Source organism: Balaenoptera ricei, chromosome 11 (assembly GCF_028023285.1).
Source record: "Balaenoptera ricei isolate mBalRic1 chromosome 11, mBalRic1.hap2, whole genome shotgun sequence".
Taxonomy (NCBI): Eukaryota; Metazoa; Chordata; class Mammalia; order Artiodactyla; family Balaenopteridae; genus Balaenoptera; species Balaenoptera ricei.
Window position 1 is genome coordinate 53,821,259 of NC_082649.1, and position 22,166 is coordinate 53,843,424.

Sequence of the window (22,166 nt, forward strand, 5' to 3'; positions counted from 1 at the left end):
TTGTTAGTAGCTTTGGCCGGAGGTCAAGGTACCATGGACAGATTGACCTCAGGAGTGGAGTGGTCCTAAGGGGACATCTCTCCTCACCCGAGAAGCACCCTTTCTCTTTGTCGCCTCTCTTCCTGCCTGCCTGGCATCTTTTCTCTCTTGTGTGGCCTCATCCTGGCTGGCCTTCCTTTCTTGTTGCCTGTGAGCTTCACTGCTCCTGCCGGGGTGTTACAGGGAGAAGAAGAAGTGTCACTCCCTCCCCTCCATGCATCTCTCCTGACGCCCAGGTGCCTCTGAGAACCAGGAGTGGAGCTCCCTACCCACTGCTCTGCTTTGTTTTTGCCCCCAGGAACTCCTGCACTATTTAATCGGTACCCTGCTCCTCCTAATCGCGTCCATCGTGGCAGCTTCCAAGAGTTACAGCCAGAGCCGACTGGTGGCTGGAGCGGTGAGGACATTCTCCGGGAAGCGGCAGGAATGAATTCCTGTTCCGAATGCTCATTTTCTTCCTCTCAGGGCAGCAAAGGGGTTGTTCTCTGGGGCCTTTCTTTCTCAGAATCAGTCCGGACCTTGATCCACCAGCAGTGGTCTCCAAAGAGCCTTAAACTTGGGCCCACGGGGCAGGGTGTCAGAAGGTGGATGGGCAGGGCTGTTACAAACTCAAATGGCCCCAGCGGCCCAGGCCTCTTTCTCTTACAGCCACTGCTTAAATCAGGGGGCAAGTAGGTTTTAATTCTCATGTTCACTCTGGTCATTTGCTCATGGCTGTCTCAGCCCCGTTCAGGGAAAGGTTCTGAGGCCTCTTTCCAGCCCAGGGGAACATTATTGTGATCAGCTAGTGATAATCTGCCATGAGTCCTAGCTTTGCCATTCCTGACTTTTAACAGTATTCAGGCCAGGAAATAACACTCCTATACCTTTCAGAGGTGAAAATTGACCCATCTGCTAACCTGAATAGAAGTAGCATGGAAGTGGACAAAACATAGTGCTATGGGAGCTATATATATTTATCACACAGATACACATATGTGTATATACATTATTTTAAAAAGATCTATAGATTCCTGTCATCTGATTTCTGATTTAGCTAATTGTTTACAGTTTGGAAGTCTGTAGGCCAGAACTGATTTGCCTCACTTTTCAAATGAGTTTTAAGAAAAGCTCTCTGTGTGATAGTCACTCACTTCCACACGGTACCAAAATTCTCTTGACTTTGGGCCAAGAGTGGGTGAGTGCCTGGAATTCCACGGAGGGGTGGAGTCTGCATGGGGCAGAAGGTCACCGCGGAGGGGCAGCCAAACCCCCGAGCACTCGTGCCCCTTAAGCACCTTCCCCCCCTCCCCAGGCAGTTTCCAAGAAGAGGGATGGTTGCCCCCTGCCCAGCTGCAGGCAGGCTGGCAGAGGGGGCACAGAAGAGCTTGGCGCCCGCTGTGTTTCAGGACCATGTGGGGAGATTCCCACTGGGTTTCCTGATTGAGGTGGCACATTACAATGTTAGCCCTGGAATCCCAATAAACCCCATTTGTCATACACGATCTCTGTGCCTAGGACCAAGCATGGGCCAGGCGAGGGGCCAGAAGAAATGAAAAGACATGGTCCCTGCTAATGAGAAAGTGGTGATCTAGCTTAGGAGGCCAGGGCACATGAAACAATTAGCACACAAGGCACTGTCATCCAGAAGAGCATTGTGTAGCCCTATAATAAACTGTTCAGTTATGCAGTGTGGACAGTTGGAGACTGGGATGGTGTATAATGTGCTAATTGTGCAGAACAGACAATGAGAGGCCAGGACAGGCTCTAATAGGCTGATTATGTGGTGCAGACAATTGGTACAAAAGGAGCCACAGCAATGGACGGGGTCGGGGGTGGGGTGACGGGCAGCCACGTGTGGAAACCAGCAGCTAGGTTGGATAATCCTGCGCTTGGTCTGGCTGCTCCTGGGCCGTTCCTTCTGGACCTCAGGGAGCTCCCAGCCGTGCACTTGGAGGGCCCGAGGGCACCTGGGCAACAGGCAAGCAGAGGTGGACCCTGGGCTCAGATCTCTGGTCTGGCCCTTGCTGGCTCCACATTCCTGGCCTGAAGAGTTGACCTCCTGTCCCTGGTTTCTTGAGCTGAAAAATGAGCGGGGAGAGGTAACAGCCGCGCCCACCTGGCAGAGCTGTGCGGGTTCCTTTAAAGGGCTTAGAACACTGCGTGGTACGAAGTAAGTGCTCAGTCAGTGTTAGCTGCTGCCGCTGCCAGTGTTGACAAGTCAGGAGAGGCTACAGGCTTCCAAGTTCCAGGCAAAGACACCTGAGTCCCTGCCTGCTTCTTGCTCCATCATTTAATGAGCCACCGTGAGGCCCTTTCCTTATCACAAACGAGGCGGCTGCTCTGGGCTAGGTGCTCACAGCTGAGCACAGAAAGGAAAGGAGCGCTGCCTGAACTTATTTCAGCCTAACGTTACTTAAATACATGCAAACCTAAGACTAGGTATTGGGGCCTCAGCTTCTGGCTCCGACACAGCTGTAAAGCCAGACAGACAGAAAGCCTTTACGGATGAAGTGCAGATGATGCTACCACACCAAGAAAATCCATTTGAATGTTAATGTGTTAAAAACCCAAGTTAAAATGTACTATTCCTCCTTTTTCTGTCGTATTAGCCCAGTATAATTAAAGTCCGGTGGCTTGACCCCAGCTCGGTTGTAAACATAAACCCGAGCGTGGGCAGGTAGTTGCCTAGAGAAGAGGTGAGGGGTGGCGACCGGAGGCCTGACTGTGTCCTAGCTGCGGGCCCGGGCGTCACCTCCACACCTGAGCGAGGACGGGTGGCCGGGTCACTTGAGTCCCTGAGCTCCCTCCCAGCCACAGCTGGTATAGGAAACAGGCCCAGGGATGAGCAGCAGAAAGGGCTGCCGCGTGACTGCCCTTGGCCTGGGCTCTTCCTGCCCCCTTTCTCCCGTGCAGATCTTCGGTTTCCTGGCCACCTTCCTCTGCCTGGCGAGCGTGTGGCTGTCCTACAAGATCTCGTGCGTGACCCAGTCAACAGGTGAGTTCTGGTCTGAAAACAGATGACCGAGAAGGTTCCCTCTGCTCAGGAACGGGAGGACACAGGCTCTGGAGCTCGGCAGTAGGGAACCACCCTGCTGCAGAGGACCCTCTGCTCCGTCTTGTCTCCACAGCGCCCAGGGGCACCCTCACATCTGCGTCTCTGATGGCCTAGCGTTTTCTTTAAATGAGTTTCCTAATGACAAAAATAAAATGTAGTACATTTAGAAAATCGAAATAAGAAAAAGAAATTTTTAAAAATAAAAACCATTATCACACTACCCAGAAACAGCACCTGCTGGGTGTCTATCCCTCCTGCATTTCCTCTCTGAGTATACATATAGAGAGATGTGCTTGTTTTGTTTGTTTGGCTGCCCCGTGCAGCTTGCAGGATCTGAGTTCCCCGACCAGGGAGCGAAACCATGCCCCCTGCAGTGGAAGCGCGGAATCTTAACCACTGGACCGCCAGGGAAGTCCCTGCACATGTGCATTTATTAAAGGATCAGAGTTCATGTATTATTTTGTAACCTTCTCCTCTGCTTCTACCTAGCCCCCTATCAGGCACTTTCCCCACATCATTAGGTGTCCTTCTCTGGCATCCTTCATGGCTCCACGGTATTGCACTGGCTCCACTGCGTGTCGGTGCCGTAGTTTACTTGTCTCCTATTTGGGGACTTTATGTTTGTTTTTTTATTTTTTAAAAGAAAATTCTTTCCTACTAAACAGTGCTGTAATGAATATCCTTATACATATATCCCTATACACACACTTAATATTTTTTAACTTTAGAATAAATTCCTAGAAATAGAATTGCTGAAAGTCAAACCAGCTATTTCGGTTAATTTACTTCTTTCTTTGATCCAGCACTTCCTTTCTTTCTTCTTTTTCTTTGTTTTTTAAAAATACATTAAAAATATCGAAGCACCTTACCTTGCCCAGCAGAGAGGTTGCCACAGCAGCGCTTCAGTCTTAATGGTCCCAGTGGCAAAAAGCTAACAGAAGGCTAGGTGAAAGGAGCCAGTCACCAAGGACCACATATTGTAGGATTCCATTTAGGAAAAATGTCCAAAATAGACAAATCCACAGAGACACAGAGTAGGGTAGTGGTTGCTTAGGGCTGGGGGGAGGGATACAGGGGTGACTGCGCATGCCTATGGTGCTGCTTTTGGAGGCGATGAGAATGCTCTAAAATTGGGGTAGCTGCACAGTTCTGTGAATATAGTGCAAGCGGCGGAATTGCACACTTTAAATGGGTGAACTGTATGGTATATGAATTATATGTCTGTGAAACTGTCTTAAGAAAAAATGAATGATAAAAAAATGCGAAAAAGTTAATAGGTAATGTCTAAAAGTAATCTATAAATATAAGTATACATATACTAGGTAAAATTACGGAGGAAGAGCCAAAAGAAACAGCTGAAGAAGTTACAGGACCTCTGAGGAAGAGACCTGGCTGGGGTGGGGAGGAGCAGGGAGGGGAATCATCATTCCCACGGGCGGTGGTGCGGGCGGGGGGGAGGCAGCGCATGCGCAGCCGTTGGGCAGCCCTGCTGGCCGAGCTCTGCCAACTCTTCCGCTTCCTTTCCCAGATGCCGCCGTCTGATACCCTAACAGCCCGCCAGCCCTGTAGGAGGCGCTGCAGGACGTGTGACCCACGCGGATGGAGGGGCTTGAGCCGGCGGCCGCAGGAGAGACCGGGGTCTGGGTCCCCGGGCCGGTGGGTGCGGGAGGGGCCCTTCCTCCGGCTCCTGAGCGGGTCCAGCCTCTCAGGCCAGCCTTCTTCACTTCCTCAGAGAATATTCCTCCCCGTCCGGGAAAGAAAAGCAGCCTCCAGGGAAATATGATCTCTCCCTCCTGCTTTAGAACCGCCTCAGGGACTGATGCCCCCCTCCCCCCGTTAAGGTGAAGGGGGTGGTTTTTGAATATTCCTGCCGAACCCTTCCGCTCTCCGCAGCCCTCGGGGAGGGGCGCTGCCTTAAATCCTCTTGTGAAAACACAGCCACCTCCTAATTTATCTCGCTTGGAAATCTGGTCTTGAAGGTACCCTCTTTCTTAAAGTGAGGCTTATGGGAGCACCATGCGGTCAGCCTGTCCCCAAATAGGAGATCTCGGTTCCTTTCCTTTTGTTACCATTGTGTACGTGTTTGTATGTTTTTAAATAAAATGTTGACTTGGCCAATTGCAGAAGGATTTCTTATTAAGTTAGAAGAAGGCTGTGAAGTGAGCGCTACCTGGGGGCCCACTGGGTTTGTGTGCCCCACCGGCGGTAAGAGGAGCAGAGGATGCAGATAGTCCTGGCCTCTCAAGATTTGAGTATTTTCTTTCTTTTTTATAAATTATTTATTTAATTTTGGCTGCGTTGGGTCTTTGTTGCTGGGCGCGGGCTTCCTCTAGTTGCAGAGAGCAGGGGCTCCTCTTCCATACGGTGCGCAGGCTTCTCATTGTGGTGGCTTCTCTTGTTGCGGAGCGCGGGCTCTAGGCGCGCGGGCTTCAGTAGTTGTGGCGCACGGGCTTTGCTCCGTGGCATGTGGGATCTTCCCGGACCAGGGCTCGAACCCGTGTCACCTGCATTGGCACGCGGATTCTTAACCACTGCGCCACCAGGGAAGCCCTTGTGTATTTTCAAAGTAAATTGATGTAAAGGGTGGAAGCCAGTACTGTTTACACAAGACTCAAAAGCAACACAGGCAGCCTTTAAAAAGAGGGCAATTCTGACACATGCTACACCATGGATGAACCTTGAAGATATTATGTTAAGTGAAATAAGCCAGACACAAAACGACAAATACTGTATGATTTTAGTTACATGAGGTGCATAGCGTAGGCAAAATTCAGAGAGACAGGAAGTAAAATGGTGGTTGCCAGGGTCTGGAGGGAGGGGCCCTGGTTGTGAGTGTTTAACGCGTGCAGTTTCCATTTGGGAAGATGAAAACATCCTGGTTGGGACTTCCCTGGTGGTCCAGCGGTTAGGACTCCGTGCTTCCACTGCAGGGGGTATGGGTTTGATCCCTGGTCAGGGAACTAAGATCCCACATGGCGAGAAGCCAAAAAAAAAACATTCTGGAGATGGACGGTGGTGATGGCTGCACAATAATCTAAATGTAATTAATGCCACTGCACTGTATAACTAAAATTTGTTAAAACGGTTAACTTTTATGTTATATGTATATTTTACCACAATTTTTTCTTTTTTTAAAGCAATGCAGGACCTTCTGTCTAAGGCACCTAAGTAGCTGCAAAGCTACTTGGGAAATGGAGGAAGGCAGAGGTCCAATTACGCACACCCCACAGCAGGCACCACAGCCCAGCAGAGGCCAGCGCCGTGTTCTAACAGCTAAGCGTCGCAGGTCTAAAGGATACAGGCTGCAGGATGTGGGTGTCTTCTCTACACCAGGTGCTCTCTGGGGCTGCTCACCCAGGGGGAGTGCCCATGCGTACGCCAAACTCTGTCCCAGCACGGGGAGGTGACCCACTGCACAGACCCAGCCAGGCAGGACCAAGCCAAGGTGTGAGAGGAGGGAAGACTGGACCCATGGGGGGAGGATGGGAGTCAGGTACCTGCCCCAAGGACCAAGAGCCAGCCTTGGCTCATTGTGGCCACCACAGGCCCAGGATAGGGCGTTGGCACCTGTGGCACTAGGGACACTGGGAGATGAGACCAGAGTGGGTCTGCCCACATCATCTCCCACGAGCGGGCAGCTCCTGGCCAGCAGAGACCTGGGGAGGAGGGCTGGACAGTGGGCTAGGGCCCTTTGTCTGGCAGGCCTCTGCACAGGTGTTTTCTCACCGCCCACAAGAAAGACTGCTGCTCAGAGAGGCTCTGGAAAACAGCTTAGCTGTGCTGCTCTCTGCAGGAGGTGGCGTGCAGCCAAAGCACTGCCTCTTTCTCTGAGGGCCCTGCTAGGAAGCACATCTATCCTGAAGGTCGGGCTGTGGAGTAGGGAGACCCAAGGAGAAAGCCGAGGGGAAGTGAGGTTAGGGCTAGAGCTGGGATTTGAGTCCAGGTCTGGCCTGTGACCACCCCACCCAGGTCCTCTGGGTGGGCAGGCAGGGCGGGGCCAGAGCCAGCCTGTGCTAGCTGGTTTCCTCCACAGGCAGGTGGCCCTGGTGTCTGCAGGAGGCCCAGAGAAGGAAACAAGTGTGTTCTTGACGGAGGCCCTGGCCTGACAACAGCCCTTGTGCTGCAGCGGGCCTGGCGGCTTCTCTTCCAGACATGGTGACCTGCTTGGCCCTCAGCCTGGGCCTCCAGCCAGGACGCTCAGGTGACCCAGAGCTGTCCCACTCCCTGTGCCACCACCTCCCAGGCCTCTTCCTTAGCAAGGATAGCTAACTTCTGTTGCCATGGAAACACCGCAGACCTTTGGGCCCCTTCTCAGCGCCATCTTTTCCCCACTGTAGTGGTTTCTGAACTGCAGCCTGTAAACTCTCACAGGTGCTCCGAGGAGCTCACAGATGTCGATTTTATGTGCAAAATATATGTTAACATCTTAAAACGCACACTCTTCTGTTATCAGTGGCAAGCACTGAACGGTGGGAACCCCTGGGCCGGCCATGCTCCAGCACAGGCTCCCTGGCCTCATGCAGCCCTCGGGGAAGGCTGGCCTTGCACCTGGGCTGGTCCAGGGAGACGCCAGGAGTGGGAGGTGAGCGGCTGAGAACCTTCCACGACGTCCTGGGCGAGCCAGGCTTCCTCCAACTCCTGCCACCAGGACCAAGCAGCGGAATGAATGGAAGATGAGGCTACAGCCCCAGTTAGCTCCTTCCTCCAAATCGTGCGCTTTTCAAATTAATCCCATTACTCTTCTAGACTCAATTCATAAGAAGTCAATGTTATAAATGTAAATGAGTAATTTATATGAATACTATATTTCCTGTTTTATATAATGGAATTTCATGGGGGATTTAGATTGAGAAAAGGGATTTCTCTGCTTTAAAAAAGAAAAAAAAGTCAGGCACCCCCTGCCCTGAAGGGAGCTGCCAGGCTGCCCACGGGGCACCAGACAAATGGACACAGCGACCGGCCCAGGTTGAAGGGGGCAGGAAACCAGGAGAAACTTCCTCAGGAGACCGCGGTGAGAACACCTGGTGCCTCTGGACCTTGTAAGGAGACTGAGGCCACTGGTGGCTTGTTGAGGATTTACTGTAATTTTCTGTATAGATAAGTAATTATGCCAAAAAAAAAAAAGACCATGATTAATATATAAAGTTGTGCAAAAGAGGAAATACTATGGTATGAAGCGTTGCGCAGGGCTCAGTTCTGAAGAGTGATAGCAGCCAGGAAAATGGGCACTCTATTGATCTGACCAAAACTGTAAAAAAAAAAAGGAAAAAGAAACCCTCATTCCCCAAGTGACTGAGAGAAGTGGAAATCTGGATTTTTAGGCCAAACAAAACTTGAGTGGGGCTGGCTGCGGCCTGCGGCGGCCCCAGGTTTGCTACCCCGCCCCCGGCGGCGGTGCTGGGGCGGGTGGGCGCGGGGGCGGTCGGGGGGTGGGGGGGGGACGCAGGAAGTCAGCTGCTTCCTCCCGACCGCTGGGCGGGGGCGGGGGCGGGGCCCTCCCCGGGGAGCGGGAGCCGGGTCCCCAGCCCGAGGCGCGCTGCCCGGCGCCGCCGCGGCTCCCCAGGGGCTCGGCCTGCCTTTCTACGGGAAACTCACCGGACCCCGCAGGTGGCCGCCCGCGCCCGCAGCGCCGCCTTTTGGTGGCCGCGGGGAGCCCGGTTCGTCCGACTCCAGGGTTCGGGAACAGAAGCTCAACTTGCACGTTTTATTTGGACTTCAGGCGCTCAGATGAATCATAATTCTCTGGTTTGCGACCGCAGCCTCCATTTAACTGTAACTACACGCTTCCCATCCCCCACCCCCACCCCCGGTCCTCTTCCCTTCCGAATCTACCATTCACCACACCTTTGCTTTTCTTATTACATAATTCTAGCGTCGCTCGATGTATTGCCTAAAAAGTGCAGCGAAGTATGGCAGTTATTTATTAAACCCCACGCTGTATGTCATCCTTTCGCTGTGTTGCTGTAACAGACACCGCATTTTAGGCAGCACTGCACATCCTCTTGGCCCCCCCATCTCTTAATCCAGCCGGCACCGTGTGCCTGCCCTGCAAGGGCTGTGACCAGTTTCACTCCAGCGCAACCACGGAGCTGGGCTGCACGCTTCACTGACAGCTCTTGACTGTCACACCAGAGCTTTCCCGTGGTCGTCGCCAGGGGTGTCCAGCCCGCAGGTGCAGGAGTTCCTGCCCCGTGGGGTGATGCTAGCTAATGGGACATAGGAGTCAGTGGATACATTCGTCCTCCTTCTCTCCCGGGACAGACTGTCCTGAGGCAGGTTTTATACAGTGTCTCCAAGGACAGTCCCGTGGGACCATGCAAATGATCACACAGGGTGGTCTACTCGGCAGCGCATCCTCATACTGGCTGGTTCTCTCTCCTTCCCGGCTTCACTGCCCACGTAGATGGTTCATCTGGATCTGTGGGTACAAGCCGACAATATGCGGCGGCTGCACCACCAGCCTTATTCAGGGGCAGCCTCAGAAGACAATAGTGGAGATTGGCGGCCCCATTGGCCAGAGCTCTGAGCATCTGACTCATCCAAGGAAAGAAAATACACGGCCTCAAGGGGGCAGTGAATGGCCAGGGACCCCAAGAAGTGGGTGGACAGAAAGCCACTAAGATTCTCAGATGATCAAGTCGTTTGAACGAGAGGTGAGTCACCTACCAAATAAAAATCCTGGGTAATGAGGCCACTGAATGCCAGGAAGAAGGCAGCCCAGGAAAACTCCTGCACAGATGCATCTATTTTACGACTAAAAGCCAAGTCAGGTGATTGACAGCCTTAAAGGGGCGGGCGGAGCGGACCAGCAGAGGCAGAAACCTGGAGTGAGTCCTCGGCTCCTGTGCAGCAAAGAACTACTCAGCGTGAGCTGATACCACTCAGACCGGATAAACTACAGCCATGAGACAAGCAGGGACAAGACTCAGGTATAGGATCGGGTGGCGGGATTCATCCCCACCCAGGGGGAAGCCCTACATATTCCTAAACTCTATTATAGATACTGCCTGTAGTTTTGTGGGGTTTTGTTTGGTTGGTTTTGGTCTGGGCTGTGCTTGCTGCTCTTTTGTAAAAACCTGCTCACGGGATCCGTTCATTGCACCCACTGTTGGTGGCTCATGTAAGGGGTCAGAGGCAGAGCCGCGGACAGGGTTTCCCCATAAAGCTTGCTGAGCGTTTGAAACAGTGCCTCTTCCAGGGAGAAGAAAAGGTACAAGGTCTTTTCACCCACGGTTTCGGATGGCCAGGGGTGCTACGCATAGCTTCCAAGCTTCCTTGGAAGTTGCACCCCGCTGTCTGGCCGATGGAAGCTGGGAGCTTTACTGTGGACTCTGGGCGCTTAAATAAGAAGGTGGCCACTTTCATTTCCACAGTGCCCGACGTCTCCAAAGTGGATGGAGGTGCTGCTGCCATCATACCTGGCTCTTAGTTTGCAGCCTGGGGTACTGCTAACACTTTATTTTTTAAATGGGGGCGTGGGGGGGTGAGGGACGGGTGGAATGAGTTTGCCTTCACCTGGCACAGCACACAACACACTTATTGCCCTGAATTCCCCAGTGAGAGAGCATCAGTGGTTTGGACACACCTGGTATCATGTGAACTGTTGGTGGGTATGCAGGCATCTCTGTAATGGCTCCACAGAGAAAACTGCTTTGCTGCATCAGCCAAGCACAGCTGATGAAAGACAGATGGGCCCCTCAATGAGGACAAAGTCCACGTGACCTGCCTTCCAACTAACCATCTTGGGAGCTGCGTCACAGCCAAAGAGACATTTCACAATCAGTTAAGGACAAACTTTGTCGTAGCTACCGCTTACCAAAAAAGGGGCCCCACCCCCAAACTAGCCACTTTGCATATTGGCTGTTGGAGACAGTAGTGCATCCCAAACCTGGATATATTCCCACAGCCTCCACCCCAAGTCATCAGACGTGTGGCCACCTTTGAATGAGGGCCCCAAATAACCAATAATCTTGGAAGCCATTTGGGCAGCAATGAAAGACGCCTTACCCTAGCACCTCTGTCTTCTTCACACCTAGAGGAAGTACATGTGTCTGTGACCAACCGCACAGCTGAAGGGGGCCTTTGGCAATGACCACTCCTCCAGTTCCTCTGGGCCTCTGAGCTTTTGAACTTGAGAACTTTCTCCTGCCGCTGAGAAGCGACTGTGAGAATGACTGAGCTCTAATCAAAACAGCCTCCAACTTGACATCCTGAAAGTCTGAACTACATTCCATAGGTGGGAAAGTTCTATCATGAAAATATCGTGGATCTTCCAATTAAGGCCAGCCCCTAAGCCTTTAACTAACTTCACAAACAAGTGTCTCCCCTACTGGGCTGCTGGTTTCATGAAGGCCAGCTGACAAGAATCAGTGACGAAGGATCCCACCCACCTCCAAGGTGAGCAGGTCCTCTATGATGCTAGAGCCTTTCAGTGAGAGCAAACGGCCGATGGCCCACAGCAATGGACGCCCCTTGTGAGGAGCTGAACTTAAGGTGGGACTTCTAGCCGGAGTGCACCCCCCAGGATTTAATGAACAATATCTGTATATAAGCTCATGGGCTGTCGCTAATGGCCTAGCTGTAATGGTCAGGTCTTTGGGCCGCCCAGGACTGGACTTGTAAAGACATACCATATATTGGGTGCATCCCCCGTGTAAACGTAAATAATTACAGACTCAATATTTACATTATATGTATGTTTAGATGAAGCAACCACATCTAGAGAAAAGTGTTGAGACAAACATACATGGAAAAAGCCAACACGTGTGGCCATCACCTCTACCACAGACCAGTGGGCTGTGCTCAAGTCCACCATGGGTAAGCAAGCACCATAAAGCTTGAGATGCCCAGTGAGAAATCATGCAAGCAACTCTTCACTGCAAAGACTTGTATTATTTGCCAACTATACCAGAGTCCTCAGTGATGACTTCCACAGGGCCAGCTGGTCTGTCTTCACCTTTTTACAACTTGCGCAAGGTGATTACCGCCTCTGTCTATCTGAGCTCCTAGGTACTCAAGGACTTTTGCACCTGCTTTGACCTCAACAGAAGAATGGGTGGATGTTTCATTTCGTTCAAATCTATGTAGACAAACTTGGACACTTTGTCCCAGGTATTCTATGGCCACCCTCCTCTGCCCACTGTCTACTTACATTGGAAAATGGCAACTCCTGAGTCCAGAAAGGAGGATGGTGTGGCTCATCCCTGACGGGGGATGACAGATCTCAACTGATCAGGTGTGAACATGTCTGACCCCAGAAATACACAGAGGTCAAGGGGACATGAGTAACTTTTTTTTTCCCCCTTTTACAAGTATGGACCAACAGTTTCAAATGTCCTTCCCCTAATCTTCTAGTTCTCATGATGTTGAATATGTCACCCTCATCTAACCCAGCTGCAGGGCCCCAGGGCCAGGGGTGGATTAAGACAAATTTGGATGGCCCTGGGGGTTCATTTCCTCCCTCATTTTGGTAGCTTATTGGAGAGATGACTCTAAAGGTTTGAGTTAGCACAATGGAAAAACATACTGATTCCAGCCCTTGAGTTGTTTTCTTTTTTTTTAAATTTTTATTGGAGTATAGTTGTTTTACAATGTTGTGTTAGTTTCTGCTGTGCAGCAAAGTGAATCAGTTATACATTTACATATATCCACTCTTTTTTAGGTTTCCTTCCCATTTAGGTCACCACAGAGCACTGAGTTCCCTGTGCTATACAGTATTTTCTTATTATCTATTTTATACATAGTAGTGTATATATGTCAACCCCAATCTCCCAGTTCATCCCACCTCCCCTTCCCCACTTGGTAACCATAAGTTTGTTTTCTACATCTGTGACTCTTTCTGCTTTGCAAATAAGTTCATCTGTACCATTTTTCTAGGTTCCACATATAAGTGATATTATACGATGTTCGTCTTTCTCTTTCTGACTTACTTTACTTTGTATGACAATCTCTAGGTCCATCCATGTCACTGCAAATGGCATTATTTTGCTCTTTTTTATGGCTGAGTAATATTCCATTGTATATACCACATCTTCTTTATCCATTCCTCTGTCAATGGACATTTAGGTTGCTTCCATGTCCTGGCTATTGTAAATAGCTGCAATGAACATAGGGGTGCATGCATCCTTTTGAATTATGGTTTTCTCTGGATATATGCCCAGGAGTGGGATTGTCCAGCCCCTGAGCTCTTGAGGGTCTCCTTTTCCAATAAGGCCGCTCTTCCAGAGAGCTTCCATTCTTTGAGAGTTGAATGATTACTCGAGTGCCCCCTGTACCTTCTGTACATACACATGGGAGCACTGTGGGGCAGGGTCCCTCTCTGCCTGTAGTCTGTTTATGTCCCGAACAAACTATAGGCTAATGAAAGCTTAGGGAACTGCACACGCTCAACTTCTAACCTGCTTGATTCCCCCCAATATGCCTTACTTATATCTGTACCAAGAGACACAGTGTCATATTAAATTGGATATCTTTCCATATCAGTAGAGAATTTCTGTATTCCATTCAGTGAACGTATTCCCCTATAGATTCACATCTGAGGGAAAATAGTCTTTAATCAGAGGATGCCCATCAGGGTGGCAGCTACCACCCTTCGTTGTGAGGGCATGTGCTCAAGGAAGTAGAGACATGGGTGGGATGTTAAAACAGGATAAAACAGGGACCTGAAAAGCACTTTCCCTTTGGGGCTTGTCCCTCTTGCTTCTCCCACTGCCATGAGAACATGTTTGGGCCAGCCTGCTGGCAGGATGTGAGAGGCACATGGAGGAGGACTGGTTTCCCTTGTTGACAGAGAGATGACCCAGAAGCATGAGCTTCCAGCCAACAGCAAGCCTATGCCCAGACTTCAAGTCAGCCCTGCCAAGGACAGAAAAGCCACGCAACCTAAACTATGACCCACAGACTCATGAGCTAAATACATAGTGTTAAGTCACTGAATTTGGGAGTTACTTAGTATGCATCATTATTTGTGGAGATAGTTACAGAAGGCACCAAGGCGGGGTTTAGAACTTCAGAGTCTCCAGCTATACCTCCTGCTCCATAGAGGCTGGTTTTATTAAGAGCTGGCTTCTGGGAATTCCCTGGTGGTCCAGTGATTAGGGCTCCGGGCTTCCACTGCAGGGGGCATGGGTTCAATCCCTGATCAGGGAACTAATATCCCACATGCCTTGCAGTGTGGCCAAAAAAAAAAAAAAAAAAAGATCTGGCTTCTTCTCTGTTGCCCATGTAGATTTTAGGTTAAACCCTAACTTGAGAGGATTTCAAAGGCAGAAGCAATGGGTTGACATTGGTTTGTCCAGAGCCAGGATTAGGTTCCAACTGGCTACTGGCTTCTGGTGGAACAATCTTTTTGTAGATGTTAAATATTCTGACTGTGAGGGAAGGGGGGTAACTGGTGGCTGGGAAAGGTACTCAGAAGCTAGACCAAGTGTACAGGTGGTTGAGTCGAACTTGAGGATCAAATAAAAAGGGCTGAGCCATTGGAAACCTGGAGTTTGCACTTCCAAAGAATACAGTGGAACCAACGTGAGGAAGATTCAGTAAATCCAACAAATAGGAGAATTAGCATCAGAAGAACTTAGGATCTTCGTAGAATAATCTGAAAGAAAATAAAGTAAATGAAGTTAAAAACTCAGTGGAGCTGCTATACTGTAAATTAGAGTTAAAATTCAATGAATAAGTGAAATACAGCTTAAGAAAAAAATTAGTGTTTGAGGCTACCATCCAGAATGTAGCACAGAGAGATAAAGAGTTAGAAAATATTAAAGAGTTCATTGTTATAGAGGATGGGACTTCCCTGGTGGTCCAGTGGTTAAGAACCCATCTTGCAATGCAGGGGACGCTGGTTCAATCCCTGGTTGGGGCACTAAGATCCCACACACCGCGGGGCAACTAAGCCCATACACCACAGCTAGAGAGCCTGTGTGCCGCAACTACAGAGCCCACATGCTGTGGAGCATGTGTGCCACAACTACAGAGCCCATGCACTCTGGAGCCTGCACGCCACAACTAGAGAGAAGCCCACACACTGCAACGAAGAGCCCGTGTGCCACAACTAAGACCTGATGCAGCCAAAAAATAAATATATTTAAAAAAACCCACATTTCTCCTACAAAAAAAAACTTTACAGAGGATGGAATGAGAAGGTCCCACACATGTCTGATGCAGAATCTAATCCAGAGGGAGAATAAGGAGAGCTAATTTCTTTTTTTTTTTTTTTTGAAATTCACTTTCTTTCTTTCTTTCTTTCTTTCTTTCTTTCTTTCTTTTTCTTTCTTTCTTTCTTTCTTTCTTTCTTTATGACTGTGTTGAGCTTCGTTTCCGTGCGAGGGCTTTCTCTAGTTGCGGCAAGTGAGGACCACTCTTCATTGCGGTGCGTGGGCCTCTCACCATCGCGGCCTCTCTTGTTGCGGAGCACAGGCTCCAGACGCGCAGGCTCAGTAATTGTGGCTCACGGGCCCAGTTGCTCCGTGGCATGTGGGATCTTCCCAGACCAGGGCTCGAACCCGTGTCCCCTGCATTGGCAGGCAGATTCTCAACCACTGCGCCACCAGGGAAGCCCAGGAGAGCTAATTTCAAAGTGGAAAACAAATGAGAATTTTCTAGAAATGAAGAATGTCAATCCTCAGACTAAGGAAGCATACCACATCCCTCGCAAGTTACATGAAAATAAATCCACCTAGATATCTTCCAGTGAAACTCAATACCAAATGCAAAGATAAAATCTTAAAAGAACCAAAGATGACCACATGTAGGCTCACAGCAGATTTATATTTTGCAGTGTTAGAGCCCGGATGACAATGGAGTAATATCTCTGAAGGATTGAGATTAAAAAAACAAAAACAAAAACTGTCAATCTAGAATTCACCATTCAGCTTAGCTATTTTTTTTTTTAAATTATTTATTTATTTATGGCTGTGTTGGGTCTTCGTTTCTGTGCGAGGGCCCTCTCCAGCTGCGGCGAGCGGGGGCCACTCCTCATCGCGGTGCGCGGGCCTGTCAGTGTCACGGCCTCTCTTGTTGCGGAGCACAGGCTCCAGACACGCAGGCTCAGCAGCTGTGGCTCACGGGCCCAGTTGCTCCGCGGCACGTGGGATCCTCCCAGACCAGGGCTCGAACCCGTGTCCCCTGCACCAGCAGGCAGACCCTCAACCACTGCGCCACCAGGGAAGCCCCAGCTTAGCTATTTTTTAAGTATAAGGGCACTCTTGCTGAAAGGACAACTAACCCTTGAGTCAGAAGAAAATGGAATCCAAAAATAAGTAGAATGTAAAGAGGCAACGGTGAGGAAAAAATAAAATATATTGTCAAGTCTAAAAAAGCAATGGTTGCATAAAACAACAATAATAGCTAACTTGAGGGAGATGTTAAAACAAGATAAATTTAAACAACTAGGCAACAACAATGCAGTAGATGGGAAGAACTGATGGGCATTCATTCTAAGGTCAGTTTTGTTTGGGAGATGGGTAGGAACACTGATTAAATTTATACATTTGTATAAAATCAAATATGCATGCTAAAAATGTAACACTATTACTGAAGAATTTTAGTTAATAAAAGTGGCAGGAATTACAGTATAAAGTCACCACTTTGCAACCCTTACTAAAATAACAGATTTAGACAAAGGTCAATGGATGAAACTTTTCAGCTAAAAAGGTGATGGGAAACTTTACAGTGGGAAGAGTCAGGCTGTCAGCACCTGAACCCACTGATTAAGTGTGCACTAAGAGTGGCACTACGTCAGGGTACACACTGCCTGATGAAGTACACAACATCACCTACAAGAAACGCTTAAAACAAGAAGAAGCCTAACCTGAATTTAAGCAAGACTTTAGAGCTTGCTTTCTGTTTAGAGGAAATACTAGGAATAGAGGAACAAGATAAATAACACAAGAACACAAACAGATAAATCCAGAATGTGAGATGTCTTACAGGAATCCAAACTATTAGAGGGAAAAAAAGATGCCAGCAACATTGCTGAATACAAAGTAATCAAAATTAACCCCATCCTTGTTCCACAATTCTAATCAGAATATGTAATTTTTAAATAAAGATCCCATTCTGGGGAATTTCGTGGTGGTCCAGTGGTTAGGATTCCATACTCTCACTGCCGAGGGCCTGGGTTCAATCCCTGGTCAGGGAACTAAGATCCCACAAGCCACATTGCGCGGCCAAGAAAAGAAAAAGATCCCATTCTGGGTAGCTACAAAAATAAGTATCTAGGATAAATCTGACAAAAGATGGGCAAGACTTTTATGAAGAAAACCATGAAACTTTACTGAAAAACAATAGAGGACCTAAATCAGTGAAGATGCTATGTTCATGACTGTGAGGTTCAATAATGAATCATTTTTCCACAAATTAATCTATTAATTCAATGCAATTCCAAGAAAAAATCAAAAAGCTTTTTTCATTTTTTAATGAAACTTGCCAAATCCATCTTAAGAATTCATAATAAAAACTAAAGTGCCTCTGTAATCTTCTTCTTCGTTTTATTGTAAACCCAAAACTTCTCTAAAAAGTCTTTAAAATTAAAAAAAAGTGCCAAGAATAAAACAATTTAGAACTTGCCATATCAGATATTAAGATTTTTATCAAGACTGTGGTATTAGCAAGGGGAAAAATAGCCCAAGAAAGTTAGCACCAGACCCAGGCATATACATAAACCTGGTAAATGACAGGGGCAATATTGTCTATTAGAGGAACAGAGTCACTCACTGAAATAATAAATCAGAGGGGATGAGAGACTCACACCACACACAAAAATCAAGGCACAAGCAAGTACTAAATATAAGACGCAAATCCTTAAACATTTTAGAAAGTAGAGGAGAACATCTCTGACCTTGAGGTAACTACAGAAGCAAAGTTAAAATATAATTCACAGAATATGAGAAGATATTTCCAAGGCATATTACAAAGGGTAATATCTATAATATGTCAAGAACTCTCAAATGAAGAAAATACTCAATATTAAAAAAAAAAAGGCAAAGGAACACTGCTATATATAAAATAGGTAACTAATAAGGACCTACTGGAACTCTATTCAGTATGCTGTAATGACCTATATGGGAAAAGAATCTAAAAAAGAGTAGATATATGTATATGTATAACTGATTCACTTTGCTGTACAGTAGAAAGCAACACAACATTGTAAATCAACTATACTTCAATAAAATTTTTTTAAAAAACGATGAGGCTGATTTTTGGCTCACTGATAAATTTAAGTATGGTGATAGGCAGTGCATGAGAGTTGGAAAATATCCTAAGAGGTGAGAGAATTTGAAGGTTTGAAGGATAACTCAATTTTAGATTTTGTGTAGTCAGGTTGATTTCAAGGGCCAGAATAAAACCTGACACAGTCGTGGCCAGGGCAGTTCATTTCCAATAATGAGGCATAGTTATTTGTGGAATTGTTGGTGGGGGAATATTGTTGGAGAGAAGGAATCCAGTGAAGTTGCTCTGGCTAATAGACATTTTTTTTTAAAAAAATAAATTTATTTATTTATTTTTGGCTGTGTTGGGTCTTCGTTTCTGTGCGAGGGCTTTCTCCATTTGCGGAGACCGGGGGCCACTCTTAATCGCCGTGCGCAGGCCTGTCACTATCGTGGCTTCTCTTGTTGCGGAGCACAGGCTCCAGACGCGCAGGCTCAGTAGCTGTGGCGCACGGGCTTAGTTGTTTCGCGGCACGTGGGATCTTCCCAGACTAGGGCTCGAACCCGTGTCCCCTGCATTGGCAGGCAGATTCTCAACCACTGCGCCACCAGGGAAGCCCCAGGCTAATAGACATTTGATGGAATCGATTAAGAGCGGGTGTTTTCACTGATGAGAATTAATGTAGAGAAGCGAGGTTGCCCTGGGAGCAGGAAGAAAAGAATTCCAGTGCTGTAGACAGCTGGGAGCGACGCGGTGATGAGAGTGATTAACAGCGCTCAGGCGTTGGTATTTGACGCGTCAGGAGTTTCCATCATTAGGTCTTTGGAATGAAAACCTGTGAGGCAGAGTCTTCCTGTTCCCGCGAGGCTTCCGATGACCAGAGATGTTGCGGTAAAAGATACGGCTTTCCATAAACCTCCTATTGTTCGAATGTCTTGTTCATCGTTTGAATCGTGGATCATGGATCCGGAGCATAGAAACAATATGGCTTTGAAGAAGGCGCGTGTACAAATGTGCAGGAAGGCTCAATGAAGTTGGTTCATGCCATTGTTACTATGATGAGGCCTACTTGGCTGAAAGTGGAGAAAACAACCATTTTTTGGATGTCGTTTTGGGTGAGAACTCCCGTTGCTGTAAAGGGTGTGGTGATTGCTCCTAAGCGTAATGCTGTTGTTTGAAGGAACTTGTTATCTTCTACTAGGGGGTAAACGTGAATAAGTAGGAAAATGCTGTTACCAGTCTTGCGGTTTTGTACTTGAGTAGAGTAGGGCTGGGGGCGGGGAAGGGGGTGGGAGGCGTAGGGCCTTCCCTTGCTGAGGGAATTCAAGGGGGTAGGCCAAATGGGGTGGGTTTTTCAGTTGCAGCTGGAAAAGAAGTCCTATGAAGGGTAAGTTTGGGTAGTCTAGGTTATGTATAAAAATTTGTTGTAAATCCCATGCATTCAAGTTGAATAAGAATCATGCTATCGGGCTTCCCTGGTGGCGCAGTGGTTGAGAATCTGCCTGCCAATGCAGGGGACACGGGTTCGAGCACTGGTCTGGGAAGATCCCACATGCCACGGAGCAACTGGGCCCGTGAGCCACAATTACTGAGCCTGCGCGTCTGGAGCCTGTGCTCCGCAACAAGAGAGGCCGCGATGGTGAGAGGCCCGCGCACCGCGATGAAGAGTGGCCCCCACTTGCCACAACTAGAGAAAGCCCTCGCACAGAAACGAAGACCCAACACAGTCATAAATAAATAAATAAATAAATAAATAAATAAATAAATAAATAAAAGAACGTGAATTTCTTTAAAAAAAAAAAAAAAAAAGAATCATGCTATCGATATAAGAAATCCAGTATCTCCCATGCGGTTATAAAAGATTGCTTGAGGGGGAGTTCCCTGGTGGCCTAGTGGTTACGATTCCGTGCTTTCACTGCCAGGGCTGCTTGGATCCCTTGTTGGGGAACTAAGATCCCACGAGCTGCATGGCATGACCACAGGAAAAAAAAAAACATTGCCTGAAGGGCAGCTGGATTTGCTGTTGCTCGGCCATGTCATCATCCAGTCAGTAAAAAAGATATAATTCCAACTCCTTCTCCTCTGAGGAAAAGTTGGGAAAGATTGTTGGCAGTACCAAGAATTAGTATTGTAATTAGAAAGAGGAGTAAGTATTTGAAAAATCAGTTAATATTCGGGTCTGCGTGTATCTATCACATTGAGAATTCTATAATAGATCATGTAACAAATAGTGCTACTGGTACAAATATTATTGAGAAGTCATCTATTTTGAAGCTAAGTCATCATTTGAAGGTTTGGAGGGTGACTCAGTGTCAGTTTGAAATCATTATTTCTTGGCTTGAGTGAATGAATAATATTGTGGGGATTAGACTGGTAATAAAGCCTCTGAGATAGTGGTTTTTATGTAGGATGGATATACGTTACTTTCATAGATTGTTAGAGTTTGTTGTTATAATTGGTGGTGTTAAAATAAATCACGTAACTAGTGTGAAAGAGGCAAATAAGTTTATTCCATTTATTTGGAGTTGCACCAGTGTTCTGGCTCCTAAGATCAAGGGATGACTACTATCATTTAAAAGTCTGAAAAAACCATCCTGTTAGGTATGGAGGAGTGAATTAGCAGTTCTTGCATGTTTTTTGGTAAATAAGAAGGTTTGAGCTTCTGTTACTAGATGCACAATCTAGTGGGGTTTTTTTAAACTATATTTACAGTAGAGGGGCCCCCAAATAATTTGGGGATTAAGTGATAGGAGTAAGAGAGGTAAGAGGTGGAGAGTTATAAGGGCATTTTCTCATGTCAGTGATGGTTTGATGTTATTAACGTAATGTATATATTTACCTCGTTGTGTTATGATTAGCATTTATAGGGAGTCTAAAGCAGTCATTACTGTTTTAATTCCTATGAGGATAATGGTAACGTTTGATCATGAGAAAGATGATATTACTACAAATAGTACTCTAGGAACCCTCCTACACTGTTGGTAGGAATGTAAATTGGTACAAGCACTATGGAGAACAGTATGGAGGTTCCTTAAAAAACTAAAAATAGAACTACCATATGATCCGGCAATACCACTCCTGGTCATGTATCTGGAGAAAACCATAATCCAAAAGGATACATGCACCCCAATGTTCAGTGCAGCACTGTTTACAATATCCAAGACATGGAAGCAACCGAAATGTCCATCAACAGAGGAATGGATAAAGATATATATTTATGCACCATTATATATACCAATATATATAATATTCCATTTTATATATATATATATATATATATATATATATATATATATATATATATATAATGGAATATTACTCAGCCATATAAAAGAATTAAATAATGCCATCTGCAGCAACATGGATGGACCTAGAGGTGATAATACTAAGTGAAGTCAGAGAAAGACAAATATCATATAATATCACTTATATGTGGAATCTAAAAAAAGATACCCATGAACTTATTTACAAAACAGAAATAGAGTCACAGATGTAGAAAACAAACTTATGGTTACTGGAGGATAAATTATGAGATTGGGATTGACATATACACACTACTATATATAAAATAGATAACTAATAAGGACCTACTGGATAGCACAGGGAACTCTACTCGATACTCTGTAATGACCTATATGGGAAAAGAATCTAAAAAGAGTGGACATATGTATATGTATAACTGATTCACCTGGCTGTGCAGCAGAAACTAACACAACATTGTAAATCAACTATAGTCCAATTAAAAAAATTCTCCAATTAGAATGAGAATTGGGGGTAGGGCTAAATCTGTAAGGCTTGCTAGTCGTCATCATGTTGCTGTGAATGGGAGGAGCGTTTGTGGGCCTCTGTGCTGGGATGATTGTTTGGCTGTGAATGCGTTGGTGGTGTGAGTTTGCTGGGAGAAGAGTATAGATGATGTGAGGCGGTGGTAATTGTTAGG

At 47.1% G+C, this 22,166-nt stretch overlaps 1 protein-coding gene and 1 pseudogene across 1 annotated transcript in view; one reads left to right on the plus strand and one right to left on the minus strand.

The window, feature by feature from the left end:
• The window catches only part of CMTM7 (CKLF like MARVEL transmembrane domain containing 7), a 42,144-nt gene extending 36,942 nt beyond the window's left edge, over positions 1-5,202 (plus strand). Inside the window, exons 3-5 of the mRNA XM_059939074.1 lie at positions 338-436; positions 2,935-3,016; positions 4,605-5,202. Coding sequence (XP_059795057.1) covers positions 338-436; positions 2,935-3,016; positions 4,605-4,618 — 195 coding nt within the window. The 3' untranslated portion in view covers positions 4,619-5,202. The remainder of the gene's footprint in view (positions 1-337; positions 437-2,934; positions 3,017-4,604) is intronic.
• A 9,439-nt stretch (positions 5,203-14,641) lies between these two features.
• Positions 14,642-20,694, minus strand: LOC132375309 (NADH-ubiquinone oxidoreductase chain 5-like; annotated as a pseudogene).
• Positions 20,695-22,166: the final 1,472 nt, after the last annotated feature.